Source organism: Plecotus auritus (assembly GCF_963455305.1).
Source record: "Plecotus auritus genome assembly, chromosome: 2".
Classification (NCBI taxonomy): domain Eukaryota; kingdom Metazoa; phylum Chordata; class Mammalia; order Chiroptera; family Vespertilionidae; genus Plecotus; species Plecotus auritus.
In genome coordinates, this window is record NC_137771.1 from 105109359 (window position 1) to 105129316 (window position 19958).

Below are 19958 nucleotides of genomic sequence, written 5' to 3' on the forward strand. Positions count from 1 at the left end.
GTTCAGGCGTCCTCAAACTACGGCCCGCAGGCCACATGTGGCCCGCTGAGGACATTTATCTGGCCTGCCGGGTGCCGCTGCCTGTCCTGCTTAGCAGCCAACTCGTCCCGGGCCCACAGTGCGCATAGGAATTTGTTCATAGTTTTTTTTTTAAACTATAGTCCGGCCCTCCAACGATCTGAGGGACAGTGAACTGGCCCCCTGTTTAAAAAGTTTGAGGACCCCTGCTCTAGTTAATAAATAAAAATACAAGAATAAACTGTGTTTCATGTACTCACACTGTAAACCTACTTTTGCCCACTCTACATCTCAAAAATAAAGGTATATACTTACGGTATATCTAAAAGATAAAAACTTTAAGAAACACCTCAAAATAGGTGCTGCGTATTTTCAATTGTATCATAATAGAGGCACATAGCTGGTTTTCTATTTTTGTGATTCTAATTACTTTGAAGGTATTGTGAGTGAAAAATAGTTTACTAAGGAACTGAAATGTAAGAAAAACAAATACTTTTATGCTTACAAAGGTAAAGAAGAAACAAATATCAAATAGGAATAAGTGGATTCATTGTCTAAATCACAGGTACCCATCTACAACCAGCAGGCCAAATCTGGCAATAGCCTATTATAAAACAAACAAAGAACATATGATAGAGACCATGTAGAAGCCATGAAGATTTATTATCTGGTCCTTTACAAAAAAAGTGTACTTGACATCTGGTTTAGACCAGTGCTACTAAAAGATCTTAAAAGCAATGATTAACTTTATGAAGTTAAATCCATACATATAGATTGTATTACTTGGTAAATATGAACAGGTACTATGCCTTTTTATGATAAATCTATTCAGTTATTTTCTGGTAACTATTTATCTAGTTCTGCAAAGCATTTTATAAAGCACAAATGATATACAAAGCCCCGTTAAGTGCTCCCAGGAATTATGATAAGCAAGATATACTAAGTTCCTGAACTCAAAGAATATGTAGAATGAAATTAGGGGATAACATTTTACATGATAATGTAAAGCAAAATATAAATGTTAAGAAAAAAATACAATAGGCTATCAGGATCCATGGACTAAAGATTATCAAGATTATTGATAATAATGAAAGCATAATATGCAAATCGACTGAATGGCTGAACAGCGGAATGACTGTCTGGACCACCACACTATGATACTCATTGGCGCCAGGCCAGCCAAGACATGTGCGATGCAGTCAGGGGCCCTGCCATCACCCCATGATCACTCTGCAGAGGGAGGCCCAGGCCACTGGCCAGTGGGGCAATTGATCCATCGTGGGTCTCCATGATCGCCCCATAGAGGGAGGCCCAGGCCACCGACCAGCAGGCTGCAGCAGGTGGGTGGGGCCTCCCTCTGTGGGAGCAATCCATCGCAGAGCCCTGGCCGGGTAGTCAGGGCCTACCTTTTTGGGACAATTGATCATGGGGCTCCCAAACTGTGAGAGGGCACAGGCTGGGCTGAGGGACCACCGCCCCCCGCTCAGTGCATGAATTTCATGCACCGGGCCTCTAGTTTATATACAGTTTGCATGGGATAAGGAAGATTTCATAGTACAAGAAAACATTTAAGATCAGGAAGCATTTCAAAAGGTGAGCATAAGGGTAGAAGGGCCAGGGCATGAAAGGAAGAATAGTAGCAGATGAAATATACACTTAAATCGTGTCTCAGGAAAAATGAATAGTCCTCTTTTCCTATAAGAGAGTAATGAGAATTAAACTGAAAAGTTAGCCTAGGGTTAGCTGTTTAGGGGTTTGAGATTAAAATTGGCATTCCTAATTCATTAGGCAGAATGAGCCAACCATTAAAAAAAATTTTCATGGAACATTGTCCTCCTGCTTCCTCATCTTCTTTCTACTCTGTCACAACTCCTTAGCTCAGATACCAAAGTCTTTGCTGCCATAGGCTGGTGGCTTTTTCAAGATTCTACCCCATTCTAATTAATTTGATATACTATACGGGCAAATCTTCCTCACTGTCCTTAAAAAGGGCCCACATACATTCTGGTATTCAGGTACTTCATGAAATGAATGGAAATATATCTTCCTTAATTGTACTTTACTTCCTAAAAGGTCAAGCCTTCATTCCAACTAGTCAAGCCTTCCCAAAATTATGTTCTTTAATTTTTGCTCATACCATGGTGTTGAAAGCCGCCCATTGTCTTCACTAGCAGAGAGGTGTGGACAAGGAACCCGGAAGGCTGGTCAACCTTGAAGCTCTGAAAGGTCAGAACCAACCACCCACTGTTCAGTTGAGACAATGGTAGCTAAAGCAACTTCCACCTTTTAGTTTTAGGTAAATCCTTGCAGATTGGCTATTATTGGAATTGCCTGCCTAAAGGCTATGGGTGTATCCCATAGTCTTAATAAAGGGGATAGCAAGGCCAGAGCAGGGTGAAGTCCTTCCCCTTGAGTTGGGCTCCCGCCTGGCCCCAATATTTCTAAATTAATATTTTCTAGTCTCTTTCATTTGTGTGCGGCCTCCTCCAGAGCCCGAACCCTGAACCTGAACCCTGAATCACGCGGGACGTGAAAGGGGTTCACTACACCATGGCTAGAGAAAGGAATACCCTTCTCAATTAGCTTTTTCTCTCCAAACCTTAACTTTAAGGATTAACTTTAGCCCCAAATTGTAAGAGTTTGTTTCAGTGCACAGAATCTCTCCACTCTGAACTCTTAGCACACACTGCCTGTGCCAACTCATTTCTGGCTATGAGGGAGTAACAAAATCTAGACTTTTATTCTTGTTATAAAAATTAGAAAACTAAGGAGGTCCAAGATGGCAGTGGTATAGGAAGACACTGAACTTAACCCCTTCCATTGGAATACTCAAATATACACATATAAAGAGAGCAAGCACTCCTTCCAGACAGCTTCTGAACAAAAAACAAACAAATGAACAAAAAACAGAGGGCATAGAGAAGGCTGGGAAACCACAGGAACTTTCCCAGGCTAGAGAAGCTAGTGAGTGCCATTGTTTATGGCTCCCTCCACACTAGAGCTCCCTCTATTCAGGTACTTTGACCTATCTGCAAGATCACCACAGGGTGTTCGCACCTATACTATTTAGAGCCTTTTGTCTCTGAAGATAAGGCCACATTTTCAAGACCAAGAGAGATAGTTATTTTTGCTTAATTCATATAGACTAACACAGAAAGTCAAAACAATATCTCTCAAATGAAGGAACAAGAAAAATCCCCAGAAAAAACCCTAAGGAAACAGTGATAATATGCCTGATCAAGAATTCAAAGAAAATCATAAGGATGCTCACTGAATTTGAGAGTGAAACAGAGGAACTTAGGAAGAACTTCAATAATAATTATATTAAGAACCAAGTAAACCTGAAGAATACAATAATGAAAATGAAAAATACATTAGAAAGAATCAACTGCAGATTTGTTACTATAGAAGAATGAGTCAGAGACCTGGAAGCCTGAATAGTGGAAATCAACCAATCAGAACAGAAAAAAACCCCAAAAGATTGAATTAAAAATTAACAAGGATAAGGGATGTCTGGGATAACAACAAATGTTCAAACATTAATATTATAGGGATCCCAGAGGAGAAGAAACAGAACAAGGAACAGAAATTTATTTAAAGAAATAATGGCTAAAAATGTTCCTAATCTTGGAAAGGAAATAGACATTCAGTTTCAGCAAACACAGAAAATTCCAAATAAGATAAACCAAAAATCAGACTAAGACATACTATAATTAGCTGGCCAGTGTGGCTCAGTTGGTTGGAATGTTGTCCTATGTACCGAAGGGTCACTGGTTTGATTCCTGGTCAGGGCACATATGTAAGTTGTGGGTTCGATCCCCGGTTGGGACCTGTACAGAAGGCAACCTATCCATGTTTCTCTCTCTCCCCCTCTCCCTTCCTCTCTTTCTAAAATCAATAAAAAATATTCTCAGGTGAGGATAAAAAAAAGAAAAAAAACTTACTGTAATTAAAGTAATAAAAGTTAAAGAGACAATCTTGAAGGAAGCAAGAAAAAACAGTGTATCACAACAAAGGAAACCCCATAAGAGTATCAGCTGATTTCTCAGCAGCAACTTTATAGGCCAGAAAGGAGTGACAGGACATCTTTAAAGTGCTGAAAACAAGGAACCTACAACTAGAATAATTTACCCAACACGTATCATTCAGAATAAAAGAGAAATAAAGAGTTTCCCAGAAAAATAAAAGCTAAAGGAGTTTGTAGTATTAAATCAGTTTTACAAAAAATGGTAAAGGATCTTCTTAAGCAATAAAGAAAGGCTATAACCAGAAACAAGAAAATATGAAAAGGAAAAAATTTCACAGGTAAAGCCAAATATTTAATAAACAGTGGAAATCAGATATTTAAAAAGTTTACTATGAGATCAGAAGAAAAAAATATCAAGCTCCACTCAAATTACTACAAGTAGCTAGGAGATGCAGAACATAAAAAGACCTAAAATATGACACCCATAACATAAAGTGTGGGGGTGGGGATAAAATTGCAGTCCTTATAAAATACATTTGAACACCTATGAGCTTAAAATGGACTAGTATAGATGTAGAGTAATATACATAAACATCATTGATAACCACAAACCAAAATCCTACAAAAGATATACAAAGAACATAGAGAAAGGAACCCAAACAGAACACTAAAGAAAACCAACAAACCACAAGGAAAGAGATCAAAAGAAGAAAAAAGGAACAGAGGTGAACTATAAAAACAACAACAACAACAAAAAAAAACCCCAAAACAAACCACACACAAAAGAATTAACAAAATGGCAGTAAGTACACACTTACCAATAATTACTTTAAAATGTAAATGATTAAATGTTCCAATAAAAAGACACAAGGAGGCTGAATGAATTAAAAACCAAAATAAAGCATGACCCATCTATATGCTGCTTATGAGACTCACTTGAAATCGAAAGACATACACACTGAAAGTGAAGAAATAAAAAAAGACATTTCATGAAAACAAAAATGAAAACAGTGGTAGCAATATTCTTATCAGACAAAATTTACTTTAAAACAAAAATGGTAAAAAAAGATTAAGAACATTACATTATTATAAAGAGGTCAATCTAAAAAGAGGATATAACAATCCTAAATATCTATGCACCCGCCAAATAATATCTATGCACCCAACATAAGAGCAACTAAATATATAAAGCAATTATTAATGGACATAAAGGGAAAAATCCACAGTAATATAATAACAGTAGGGGATTTCAATACCCCACTACATCAATGGGCAGATCACCAAGACAGAAAGTTAATATGAAAATAATGGCATTAAATGTAACATCAGACCAGATTAACTTAATAGACATTTATAGAACATTTCACTCAAAAACTGTAGAATACACTTTTTTCTTTTTCAAGTGCACATGGATCATTCTCCAGGAGAGATCACATATTAGGCCATAAAACAAGTCTCAATAAATTCAAGAAGATTAAAATCGTATCAAGCATCTTTTCTGACAATAACTTGAAATCATCTACAAAAAAGAAAACTGGAAAAAAACACCCACCCACAAATATGTGAAGACTCAACAATATACTATTGAACAGCAAAGGATTAAAGAGGAAATCAAACAAGAAATCAAAAGCTACCTTGAAACAAATGAAAATGAAAAACACAACTTTTCAAATTGTATGGGATCCAGCAAAAGCACTTCTAAGAGATAAGTTCATAGTTATATAGGTAAGCTCAACAAACAATAAAAATCTCAAATAAACAATCTCATTGGACACCTAATGGAGCTACAGAAAGAAGAACAAGCAAAACCTAAAAGTAAACAGAAGGAAGGAAATAGTAAAGATCAGTGTAGAAATAAACTAAATAAAAATCTTAAAAATAGAAGGTAACACTAAAACTAAGAGCTAGTTGTTTGAAAAGATACACAAAATTGACAAACTTATGGCCAAATTCATCAAGAAAAAAAGAGAGACCAAATAAATGAACGTTTCAACTGACTGCACAGAAATATAATCATTAAAGAACTGCAAACAATTATGTGGCAACAAATCTGACAATCTAGAAGAAATGAATGACTTTCTAGAAGTATATAACCTTCTGAGACTAAACCAGGAAGAAATACAAAATCTAAACAGATCAATTAGTAGCGCATGCAAAAAGATGAAACTAGACCACCAAGTTATACCATAGACAAGAATAAACTCAAGATAGATAAAAGACTTAAATGTAAGGCATGAAACCATAAAAATCTTTAAAAAAAAATAGGCTGTAAAATCTCAGACATTTCACATAGTAATATGTTTACCGATACATCTTCTAGGGCAAAGGAAACTAAGGAGAAAATAAACAAATGGGACTACATCAAAATAAAATCTTCTACACAGCAAAAGAAACTACCAACAAAATGAAAAGGGAACCCACTGTATGGGAGAACATATTTGCCAATGATATATCTGATAAGGAGTTAATATAAAAATATATAAAGTACTCATACAACTTTACAAAAGGAAGACAATCCAATCAAAAAATGGGCAGAAGACATGAGTACATATCTCCAAAGAGGACATACAAATGGCCAAGACACATATTAAAAGGTGCTCAATATCACTAATCATTAGGGAAATGTTAATTAAAACCATAATCAGGTATTACCACCCACCAGTAAAAATGGCTATCTTCTATTGATCAACAAACAAGTGTTGGTGAGGATGTGGAGAAAAGGGAATCCTTGTGCACTATTAGTAGAATTGTAAATTGGTGCAGCCACTGTATAGAGATTCCTCAAAAAATTAAAAATTGAGCTGCAAAACGACCCAGCAATTCCACTTCTGGATATTTTCCCAAGAAAACAAAAACACTAATTTGAAAAGATATATGCACCCCTATGTTCACTGCAGCATAACTAGTAATAGCCAAGATATGGAAGCAGCCTAGACATCCATCATTAGGTGAATGGGTAAAGAAGTTATATCTCCTATATAATAAAAGCCTAATAAGCAAATTGTCACCTTGACTGGGAGTTTGACCACTTGCTATTACGTGTGCTGACCACCAGGGGGCAGCATGGAACATGGCAGGAGTTGGTGATGAGGTGCTGGCAGCGGGCAACTGCCGGCCCCAATGGGCTTCCGGGTGAGCTGGGCTGCAGCCATCAGGACCACAGGGGCTGGTTGGGTTCCCTGTGGATTCGTGCAGGAGCTGGTCTGTGAGGCCGGCTGGGAGAGAGCACTCTGCCCGCCCGGCTTCTGTGCAGTGCTGCTGGGCAGCCCAGAGGCCCACACTGCACCCTGGCCCACAGCGTCTGGCCATATTCACCGCATCTCCGCGTGTGGACTCGGGCACTGTGACTCAGGTGGAGGGGTGTGCGTGGGGGGCCAGGGGCCCAGGTGCTGCCCAGGGCCCAGAGGTTAGTGGGGACCTACCCTTCCATGCCAGACGCTTATGCTTTGATCACCGGCCAGGCCTAGGGACTGCACCCGTGCACGAATATCGTGCACCAGGCCTCTAGTACACACACACACACACAATATGGAATGTTATTCAGCAATAAAAAAAGAAAGAAATCTTGCCATTTGTGGCAACATAGATGGACCTACAAGTTTTATGCTAAGTGCAATAAGATAGACAAAGAAAGATAAATACTATATGATTTCACTTATATGTGATATAAAACAATAACAAATAAATAAACAAACAAAAATAAACAGACCCACAGATATAGAGAACAAGCTGATGATTGCCAAAGGGGGGGTGATAAAAAATAAGACAATGACATTTAATGACTTCCATTTTTTCTTTAAATAATAATTTTTTAAAAACCGAATATATGAAAAAAACCTGTCTTCTGACATTGGACAGTAAGCAGTATAGTACTGTGGTGCCTAAAAGGAGGTAAACAACAGGTGAGCCCTATTATATAGTCCCTGCTCTCTGCCTGAGGCAATTTTTAAACTATGATACAGAAAGGGAATCCCAAACAGAGCAGAAGTCTTACTGAGTTGCAAAGATTACCAGGATCAAAACAATGCATAGAAAGCTGCAATCTGAGTAATTCCCAGATTTTACATAGCACTATAAATTGTTCATATTTCTACCAGCTACAGTAAGAAATGTTGTTGAGTACATGGGCACTCAGTAGTCCTCAGATGATTCCCACCTTAATATTGGGACTGAAATGGATCGATAGGTATAGAGAGCGGTTATAGGGTTAAGCCTCGGACTGACCTGCTGTCAAAGCCACAAACAAGTCCCAGCTTAGAGGGCACAGCCCTCTTAGCATAATTAAGCTTGATCTTGTGACTGCTCCCTAGATCTTTCCTGGGTAGCTAATGGGCTGTGGGAGGTGCAGCAAATGATGCCAAAACAAATGAAACTTACGAGAACATTGTAAATTACCTTGTTTACCTCTGACTATAAAATAAAGGCTCAGCTTGCAGTCTGGATCTGTTCTGTGGCCTCAGCCAGGTACAGAAGATCCACCTAGACCCAGCTTATTCTCTTTGTCTTTTCTTCATCCTTTGCCAGCTCTCCCTCAGACTCACCGAACCCTTGCCTGTGCTGGTGCGGCACAATAGGAAAGGCTATTCTATTCTATACTTGTCCTAAAGAAGATGAAAAACAAGCCACAAAAGGATAAAACTGATTCATAAATAACTTCTTGTCATACAAAATTTAACTCTTCAAATTTCTATAAAAAATTTAGCATTCAAATATGTCAAATTCATATCCAATTAAAAAATTATTTCCCATGAAAAAAAGCAGGAAAACATTATTCATAAACAGAAGAACAAACCCCAAGCAATAGAAATAGAAATTACAGAAGTGGTGAAATTAGCAAACAATGAAATTAAAATAGCTACAATATTCTAAGGACTTAAATAAAAACATGAACATAAAGAAGAAATAAATGAAAAATAAACAACAACAAAACAAATGGGACTTCTGGAGATAAAAAAAAAATACAGTATCTAAAATGAAAATGTCACCAAATGCAATTAACAGATGAGACACTGCAGATGACAGAATTGAAAGATATAATAATGTAAACTATCTATAAATAAGCTCAGAATATATAAAAAAAAAAAAGATAAAGGAAAATGGATTATGACTGAGTTGTAGGACTTCATCAGTGGTCTAATGTGTGTAATTGGATTACTGGGGAAAGAAAAGAAAGGGAGGTTTATATCCAAAATATTAAGGGAAATAATCACCAAAATTATTATAAACCTGAAGAAAACTATAAAAACTCCATACATCAAAGAAGTTCAATATACTATAAAAACAATACAAACAAGGTAAAAAATGCACAAAGGTACATCTTAAAACTCTATACCCAGCAAAAGTATCCTTTAAAAAGGAAGGCTGGTTAAAGATGTTTTCAGACAAACGAAACACAAGAGAATTCAATGCCTGTAGCCTGTGTCAAAAGATGCATTAAAGGAAGTTCTTCAGGCAAAAGGAAAGTCATACCTTTTGTAGAGAATTGGGATATACATGAAGGAGTGAAGAGCACGAGAATGATAAATGTGAGTGAGTATTAAAAACAAATCCTCTCAGTTTTTCATTTCTTTAAAATGGGTTGATAAACACTAAAATGGTCAGATAATAAATATTACAGGCTTGCAGGCCATGCAGTTTCTGTGACAATTACTCAACTGTGCTGTTGTAGCATGAAAGTAGTAAAAAATGATATAAACAAATGAACATAGTTGTGTTTCTACAAAACTTTTGTTTATGAAAATAGACAGCTGGGCTGTGGGCCATTGTTCACAGACCTCTGCTTTAAAAGATAACTATTTTCAAACAAAAATAACAACAATGTATTATAACACATGTAGAATTAAAATGTATGACAAAAACAGCACAAAAGAGAAAAGGGGAGAAAAATTGAGTGCCATTGTAAGATTCTTATATACTTGAGGCCCAGTGCATGAAATTTGTGCACTCTGGGATGGGGGTCCTTTAGCCCGGCCTGCACCCTCTTGCAGTGTGGGAGCCCTTGAGGTATGTCTGACTGACGGCTTAGGCCTGCTCCCCACTTAAGCAGTCAGTCAGACATCCTTAGCACTGCAACGGAGACGCGAGAGGCTCCCACCACCATCGCTGCGCTCACCAGCCATGAGCCTGGCTTCCACTCCTGTGTTGAGTGTCTGACCCCTGGTGGTCAGTGCACTTCATAGCGACCAGGTGTTCCACCGTTGGGTCGATTTGCATATTAGCCTTTTATTATATAGAATAAAGTGGTATAATCTACTTGAAAGTAATCTCTATTAAGTTCTAGATGTACACTATAAACCATAAAGCAACCACTAAAATCTAATTGGTATAGCTAATTAAAGAGATAAAACAATATAAAATATTTAATTCAAAAGGTGGCAGAAAAAGAGTAAAAAGGAAAGGAATTATAAGACAAATAGCGAACAAATAGCAAGGCAATAGATTTAAACTGAATCACATAAATAATCATTAAAAATAAATGGCTTAAACATCCCAATTAAATAACAGATGGTCACCTTGGAGAGAAAAACAAGACTCAACTACATACTTAAGAAACACTTTACAGATTTACATAGTTTGAAAGCCAAAGAATGGGAACAGATATGTCATGTAAATAGGAAATGAAGGAGAGCTGAAGTGGTTATATTAATGTTAACATCAAAGTGGACTTTAGAAAAAGGAATATTACCAGTGATAAAAAAATGATATTTCACAATCATAGAGGGATCAAATCACCAAAAATGACTAACTATATATATAAAACCCTAATATGTAAATAGGCCAAATGGCGGAACTGAACAACTGGTCACTATGACGTGTGCTGACCACCAGGGGGTGCACATGGAACATGGTGGGCGTCGGCAGCATGTGGCAGAGTGTGGAACATGGCGGGTGTCGGCCATGGGGGATGGTGGAGCAGGTGAGCAGGGGTGCCAGACCAAGGTGGGGCACTGGTTGCTGTCATCGAGGCAAGCCTCTTGTGGTTACTGAAAATTCTTTGCTCCCCACCCAGCGCTCGCACCTACTGCGGGCACTGGCCCTGCTTGCAGCCGCTGCCGGTGCCGGAGCTGCTACTTGCACCACTGCCAGCGCCCAGCGCCGGCCCCTATCACTCGGCACTGTCAGCAGGTGTGAGCGGCAGCTGCTGGTTCCAATTGCCCCTCAGGGTTTCTTCACCTCCACCTGCTCCTGAGGGGCGATCGGGGCCGGCAGCCGCCTCTTGCACCCGCTACCAGCGCTGGCCCAGCTCGCACCCACTGCTGGTGCCGGCTCTGCTTGTAGCCGCAGCCAGAACCCAGTGCTAGTCCCGAACGCTTGGTGCTGTCAGTGGGTACGAGCGGCAGCTGCCGGCCCCGATCGCCCCTGAGGGCTTCTCCACCGCCCCCTGCTCCTGAGGGGTGATCGGGGCTGGCAGCCACCACTCGCATCTGCTGCTGGCACTGGCCCCAATCATTCGACACCATCGGTGGGTGCAAGTGGGGCCGGCACCATTAGCACATGGGAGTGGCAGCGGCAGTAGCCGGGCTGCCAGCAGACAGGGGACTAGGGGCCAAGGCGGGAAGGGCCAGGAGGGGGCATGGAGGATGGACTGAGACCCGCCCCTGTGCCCACCACTGCCTCACAGTCCACAGTTCTTTTCAAGGTGCACGAATTCGCGCATTGGGCCCCTAGTACTAAATATACGTGTAGCTAATTCCAGAGTTTCTAAATATATGAAGCAAATTCAACTGAACTGATAAGGGTTAGCTAGCTAGCTTAATGAGGCAGTCAGAAAGGGGGGGTGTCCAGGAAGGATGGAGGCATTTCTGGCCTGAACAATTAAAACAGCCATAAGGTAGATCAAAAGCAGCGCTGACCTGAGCAGCTGTGAGAGCCATAAGGGGTAATGAAACATCTCTGGCAAGGACAATTGAGAGAGAGCCATAAGGGAGATCAAAAGCAACTTCAACCTGAACAGGTAAGATGGACAATGTTGCAAAGTAAGGGGGAGAGGCAGTGAGGGGCACCACATGGGCTTTAGACTTTGAAACTAACACTATGTAGCACAGCAACCAATGAGGAAAGCACAGAACTCCTAATTCAGGGGTCCTCAAACTACGGCCCGCAGGCCACATGCGGCCCGTCGAGGACATTTATCCGGCCCGCCGGATGCCGCTGCCTGTCCTGCTTAGCAGCCGACTCGTCCTGGGCCCGCAGTGCGCATAGGAATTTGTTCATAGTGTTTTTTTTTTTAACTATAGTCCAGCCCTCCAACGGTCTGAGGGACAGTGAACTGGCCCCCTATTTAAAAAGTTTGAGGACCCCTGTCTAAATTAAGGTAGAGTTCAATTAGGAAGGGTTAAGTCCAGACAAAGAACTGCAGCCTTTATACTAGTAAACCAGGAGACAAAAAGACTCAGCAGAAATAGATTTTGGATTTAGTTTTTTTTCCCATTAGAGAGAGAGAGAAAAAAAGCAGGCTTTTCTCCTTTGGGGATCCCCCTGCCTAGATGGACTTTGTATATGCTTCCAGTAAACTTTTACATTTTTATTAAAGAAATCTTTCAGTCCATGAGTTTAATTCTTCAAACTTCACAGGGCAAGGACCCACAGGAAGAATCTGCACTCTGAGCCCCATGTTTCAGAACCAAAAAGAAAACAAAATTCAGAATACAGAGAATTCAGTCCTTGATAGAACAGTAGTAAAAAATCACTAAGGATGTAGAAAACTTAAACACTGTCAACTGACTTGATCTAATTGATATTAGATAGAACAATCTATCTAACAACTAATATAGTCTAACACATTACTTTCAAGTGAATGAAACATTTACCAAAAGAAATCATTCTGGGCCATAAAATAAAACTCAATAAATTTAAAAGGACTAAATCATACAGAATATGTTCTCTAACTACAAAGGAATTAAGTTAAAAAAATCATTAACAGAGCCCTAGCTGATTTGGCTCAGTGGATAGTGGACTGAAAGGTCCCAGGTTTGATTCTGGTCAAGGGCACATGCCTGGGTTTCAGGCTTGGTCCCCAGTAGGGGACACGCAGGAGGCAGCCAAACAATAATTCTCTCTCATCATTGATGTTTCTATCTCTTTTTCCCTCTCCTTTCCTCTCTGAAATCAATAAAGATACATTAAAAAAACTTCTTAAAAATCATTAACAGAAAGATATCTGAAAATTCCTTAAAATATTTAGGAATTAAACAACACACTTCTAAATAATCCATGAGTCAAAGGAAATGAAAAAATATTGTGGGCTGAATTAAAATAAAAATACAACATATTGCCAAAACCGGTTTGGCTCAGTGGATAGAGCGTCGGCCTGCGGACTGAAGGGTCCCGGGTTTGATTCCGGTCAAGGGCATGTACCTTGGTTGCGGGCACATCCCCAGTGGGAGGTGTGCAGGAGGCAGCTGATCGATGTTTTTCTCTCATCAATGTTTCTAGCTCTCTATCCCTCTCCCTTCCTCTCTATAAAATATCAATAAAATATATTAAAAAAAAAAATACAACATATTATTCTGTGAGATGTAGCCGAATGAGCTAGGTCTAAAGCGATATTAATGTAAGCATTAATCCCATTATGGATAAAATGGAATATAATCACCTTAAAAAGAAAGATTTCACAGTTATTTAAATTATCCCACTCTGCTGACAATAAAAGAATCATTGACAAAGACCCCTTTTTATTTTTGTATTACTCACACAGTAGGTACTTACGAAATATTTAAGTGAATACATTATTCACCAACATGGGCTGTCAATGTCTGTACTACAAATGGTTTTAAACTTTTCTGGTCCTTAAAAATGGTTAGCACTGTGTGAAAGATCTGGTTGGCAGTCAAAAACTGGTGAAATAAACAAGTAATGTTGCTCTACTGTATTCTGCTATAATGAAGTTATTATTAAGTTAAAATGAACTGTGTTTTACTCACTCATTTCTTCTTGTAGGGCTTCTTGTTTCTGTTTTTGAATTTTTACTTCTTGCTCCAAATCTTCTATTTTGCTGTTTTTATTAGTTAACTTTTGATTTAGTTCTTTCATCAAACGTTCATAATCGGCTATTTCCATATTCATCAATGTGGTTTGTTGAGCATCCTGCACATATTATAAATAAATGATCCACAAAATAAAAGATGAGTTAATTTCATATGTAAAATTGCTAAAATGATGCCATAGGAATAAACATGTTCTAGTATGCTTTTCTGAAATAATGTTTACACAGTAACGAAGAAACTAAAAGTTGAATATTTTCTACTTTGTAATTTCAAAATGTGTTTTGTAATAGTTTATTTAATCTAACTTTCTCAGTTTCATTGTATCTCTTATTTTTTATTAACCTCAATTGGTAGTTATTCTCTTGTGGGGCTCTTATTTATAAACTAGAGGCCTGGTGCATGAATTTGTGCACGGGTGAGGTCGGGCCAGCCCACCCTGATTGGGGCTGATTGGGGCCAGGCTGGCCAGGGGGAGGGACCATGGGAGGTTGGCCAGTTGGCTGGTTGCAGTGCACGTCATAGAAACTGGTCATTCCATTCACTTGGCTTTTATATATATAGATACTAGCATTTTAAACAGCTTCTACAGTTGTACAGTACTTTCTTTTCCTATTAGCCTCATCTTGAAAAATGTTGAGAAAAATAAGCCAAAGTTAAATCTTCATGTGTCATACAATAATCATGTACAAAAATAAAATACCAACCAATATCTAAAATATCTAATAATTCATGAACCTAGATTCTTCTGGAGAGATAGGCATTCAGAGAAATAAATTCAATTTTCAATATTATGAGGCAAGCAATTTATAAATGATTATTTTAGTACGGCATGTAATCATGTTTTTGAAAGATTTCTTTTCAATGTTTATAGAATAGTTTAACGAAGATAATTACTGACATAAGTTTTGAGTCTGATTTTATTTTACCTTTTTAACCAGTTCTAATTCTTGCATGGTTTTCTGTAGCTGTTTCTTTTCCTTTTGAAGTTGTAGCTGAAGTTCTTCAAGTTCATTTACAGAACTGGCATGCTCCTAAAATTAAAAACCCCCACCCCCCCACCCCATGCCAACCAACATTAAAAAGGTATTTGTAAGGAACTATAAAATAAATCTGACATACTAAAATATCAAGTGTTTGAAATCTTTCAATATTTGAAAAATATACACTCAAAAGTCATAACTTAGATTCTCAAATCCATAGCTAGCATATATTAAGGAATTAATGAATTTTTCTGTATTAACAAATGCTATTCAGTAATCTTTCCATCTTTTTTTATGTTGTTAATCCTTACCTGAGGATATTTTTTCAATTTTTTTTTTTTTTTTTTTTTGAGAGTGAAACAGGAGTAGGGGAATAGAGGTAAGGTGGGGGCAAAGAGAAACACATGGATTGGTTGCCTCCTGACCAGGACTGGGATTGAACCTGCAACCAAGGTACTGTGCCCTAGACTGGGAACTGAACCCACAACACTTTGGTCCATGGGCCAGCGCTCTAACCACTGAATCAAACAGGCCAGGACAATCTTTCCATACTATATAATACAAGGTTAATATACAAATTGTCCCTATGGGCAGGAGTTTGACCTATCGGGATTTAGACGTGTGCTGAGCACCAGGGGGTGGCGCAGAACATGGTGGGCGTCAGTGACATGGTGCTAACAGTGGTGGGCCCCAATGAGAACAAGACCACGGTGGGGTGGTGGAGCAGGTGAGCAGGTGGCACCAGGCCAATGCAGGTATGAAGGGAGGCCCTGGCCAACAGCTGGGGGAAGGGAGGACGCGGCCGACAGCTGGGGGAAGGGAGGCCCTGGCTGGCAGCCGGCAACTGCTAGGGACCCTACCTGTGCACGAATTTCGTGCACTGGGCCTCTAGTCTCTTAAATAATACTTTGATAAAAACATCAATGTATAACATGAATTAATCCCACAGGACTATTTTTACCTTTATCTTCTGCTCTTTCTTAAGTTTCTCAGCTTCCAACTCTTTGTCCACCATTGCTTTGGCTTTTTGGACCTCTAAAATCTGTACTTCCAATAACTTGACATTAGACTGTAGTGTTTCAACATGAGCCAGGAGATCATCATTGTCAGAATTTAATTTTTCACACTAGAATGAGAAATTATTCATTACTGTAAAAACACACAAAATATATATAGGAGTGGAAGAATAAAATGGTATATTAACCAGAATGTTGCCATAGTATTAAAAAAATGAAGATTTCAAAATCAGTTTCAAAGAATGACAATGTTAAGTTGAGGATAAGTTTTAAACACTATAATTGTTGATATTAATTTGGCAAACAATATAAAAGACTAGGAACATTGGCAGAGAAAAAGGCAAAAATGAAACAAAACGAAAAAACGCCCAAGGGAACTGAGATTAGAGCAAGCATGTCAAACTCAAAGGCTAACAGGGGCCAAATAGACAAGGTTTAAGTTTATGTGGGCCACAAAAAAACAAAAGCTTCAATTTTCATAGAAATGTAGGTTTATTTCAATAAAGACATGCTGAATACAAAGGGCTGAAATAGAATATTTTAATAAAAATTAATATTTTTTCTTGAACATTAACTTACCAGACACTGAATAACTGCATAAATTAATAAGTGTAAGGCAAATAAACCTATTTTTCTTGTTCTCTGAAAACGAAATATTTCCTGTTTTGCACACCAAACAAGTCAATCCAAGACTAATGACGTGGCAATCGGCTGTTAAAATATTCGCTGGTAGTATTAGTAGAGAGAAATGGTGTGCCTGCGCATAAGGCACGTAAGGGAAATGAATACAACACGATTATAGTAATTAGTCATTAGCGAACATTGTAGTTCATTATTAATAATTATGTATAACAGGATATTGTAAAAATTAAGTTAAAAATTTTTATTAAAACATTTCTTACATAATGGCTGGACCGTAAAAATATTCGTTATGGGCTGCGAGTTTGACATGCTTGGATTACAGCAATAAGTAAGACAGGATAGTTGCTAGTTTTTTCCCAACAGTGGGAAAAGAAAATGAAATTAAGTTTCTGCCTATGTATTAATTTTATTTTATGCAAATATACTGAAATGAAATATACTTATAATTTTCATGTATGCATTTTCTCAATTTAAAGTTACCTGAAAAGTTGAATTCCTTAATTGTCTTGTAAGGTCTTCTACCTGATGCTCAAAATTATTAGCACGTTCTTTTTCTATATCCAACTGCTCTGATTGCTTATCATATTCTAGTAAAAGATTCTTCAATAAAAGACAAAATAATTTAATTTTAGGATATTATTATACACTCAACCAGTCAGACTATACCATCAAGCCACCTTTATATAAGGTTTATGAGTCCATTCTGGAAGCTTAAATATTTGCCTAAGTTCAACATTTGACAAAATACCTAATTGGCATTATATAATAAAATTAGCATAATTCAGATGATTTTAAGTATGAGGGGAATCTATTGAAGGGGAAGAGGATTTTATATTTATACAGTAATTTCCAAGTTAAATTTTCGAGTCATCAGTAAAAACAAACTTCTAAAATGTAAACAAAATTTGAGGAAGGAGAAAAAGTTTAACCTGGTTACTTATTAGTTCTACCTAAAGAATTCTGATGAAGGAAATGTTTCAGGTCTAGTTTAATATAAAGTAGAAGTGCTAATGACAGAACATGAGAAGACATTATATAAATACAGCCCCTTACATCTTATAGTAAAACATTCAATATTTTCTGACGACTCTAAAACCAAATGAATTTTTTGGATAGTCCCACATGGCCATTATTCCAGGAGAAAATGCCCACACAGACTTTTCTGCTACATAGCAGCCAATCAGGTTACTCTGTCAGAAATATGTAAATGAGACTCAGTTTCCAGATTGTCTATAGTTTCTCCTCTTTACCCTCTCTTCTAAATCCTGTTTTTGCCTTTGTTTCTGGACAACTACTACTGTTCTCCTTCACATAAATGAATTTGTATGCAAAATAACTAAGAAAATGTTTCTCAGTTTTCTGTGAAAAGTGACTTTCATCTAGCCCTGGAACTCTTGAGTCCTTGCCTCACCTTCTCAGGCTCTTCTGGTGGTCTCATGCATGGAATTATATATTCTTTCTGGTTCTGGCCAAATCTAATTTTGTTTCTAATTCTAATTTATTCATAGTCAATTATTATCCACACTGGTGACAGTTAGAATCTGAGGTTCTATTTTATGGTCTACCTAATTATTCATTGGCAAAGGCAGGAAATGGGAATCTAAAATCTGGCTTACAAATTTATTTGTCCATGTTCATTTGTCTGAGGATTCTGATAAATCCTAGGATACAAAAATATGGAGTTGAGAAATTATGTCTTCTATCTCATAGAGAGATGATGGCATGCTTATTTTGTATTTATGTGGATTCCTTTAACTCCAAAAATCAAAGGTCTTTATGCTCTTAGACTCTGTCTAATGTTTTTACTCATTAGGGTTTTAATAGTTGTCAATAGCTACTCTTAAAAATGGTGGAGATGGTGAACTTTGCTTTCTATTTTACCACATTTAAGTATTTAAAAAAACCAAGGGGGAGTAAATGGATGCTACACTGGCACGTTCCCAAGACCAAATTAGAATTATAACTAAAATACAAAAAAAATCTTGAATAATCAACTGAGGACTAACTGGAGAGAAACCTGATAACCAAGAAAGGAAAGTGGAGACTGCATAGAGACTGGAGACCAGAAAGGGCTGGTAAGGCACTCACAGACAGCAGCTGAAGTTCTGGAGGGATATTTCAGCTGTGGAGGGTTCCAACTGAGGACTCTGGGGTCTAAACCCCAAGCTGGGCACCCCAGCAAAGAGCACCAGAACTGAGAAAGATGCCAACATAACATCTGGCTGTGAAAAGCAGAAGGGTTGCTGTCTGCCAGGGAGAGATGGCTGGAAATGCAGGCATCCCAATAAAGGACCAACACACAAAACTTCATGTGCAGCCACTCACCTTGGGCTCCGGCAGAGGGAGGCCACAGTGGACTGGAGCTATGTAAGCAGAAGCCAGGGTTGGGGGCAATGGAGTTAGAGCTCTGAAGGCAGACACCCCTATTTCCTGTGCTGAGTCATTCCATCAAGCTGCAGATGTCATCTTTCTCAGGCACATATTTGCTATCCAAGCAGCTTTTGCCTAGGGGGCAGACAGTTGACCCATCCTATTATAAAACCCCTTGTCCCACCCTGTAGTTTCTGTGGACAATTAAGAGACTAGAATAACAATTAGCCTCCAAGTGGAAACAACTGCCCCACCCTATTGGAAAACCTCTCACCGCACCTGTGGATGATGGCCAGAGGGCTACTCAAGACTGAAGCCAATCCAGGATCAAGTGGGTCTTTGAAGGTGTTGAGTCTTTGTCTGATCTAATTAGTCAGAAACAGCATCTGACACAGTCCTACACTAGTGATTGAGAGGTGTAGCAGATCTACCTAATATAATGTATAGTCAGTCACAAACTCAAATAGGCAGCCGAAACAACAAGACAGAGAAACAACCCCCAAATTAAAGAAGAAAATTGATATAGTAACTATGAAAACAGAATAGTCAGAAATAAAGAATGACATAGCACAAATAAAGAATACATTGGAAGAAATACACAGCAGATTAAAGGAAGCTGAGGATCAGATCAGTGAATTAGAAGGCAGGTTAAAAAAAAGTCACTCAAAGAATCAAAAAGAAAAAACAACTAAAAAACAGGAGGGCAGCTTAGGAACATGAAATATAACAATATTTGCATAATAGGTGTTCCAGAAGAGACAGAAAGGGAGCAAGGAATAGAGAACAAATTTAAAGAAATGATGGCAGGAAACTTCCCTAACCTGGTCAAGAAAAAAGTCACATAAGTTCAGGAGGCACAGAGAACCACAGCAAGAACCCAAACACACCCACACACAGACACATCATAATTAAATGCCAAAAATTAAAGACAGAGAGAATCTTAAAGGCAGCAAGAGAAAAGAAAATGGTTACCTACAAA

At 38.4% G+C, this 19958-nt stretch overlaps 1 protein-coding gene across 4 annotated transcripts in view; it reads right to left on the reverse strand.

Annotated features, from left to right (window-relative positions):
• The window catches only part of GCC2 (GRIP and coiled-coil domain containing 2), an 87542-nt gene that overhangs the window by 32977 nt on the left and 34607 nt on the right, over positions 1-19958 (reverse strand). Inside the window, exons 10-13 of one of the 4 annotated variants that reach the window (XM_080653365.1) lie at positions 17090-17209; positions 15913-16077; positions 14898-15002; positions 13909-14071 (exon numbers count right to left, since the gene is read on the reverse strand). In XM_080653365.1, coding sequence (XP_080509491.1) covers positions 13909-14071; positions 14898-15002; positions 15913-16077; positions 17090-17209 — 553 coding nt within the window. The remainder of the gene's footprint in view (positions 1-13908; positions 14072-14897; positions 15003-15912; positions 16078-17089; positions 17210-19958) is intronic. The other 3 variants (XM_080653367.1, XM_080653366.1, XM_080653368.1) reach the window with 3 other exon arrangements.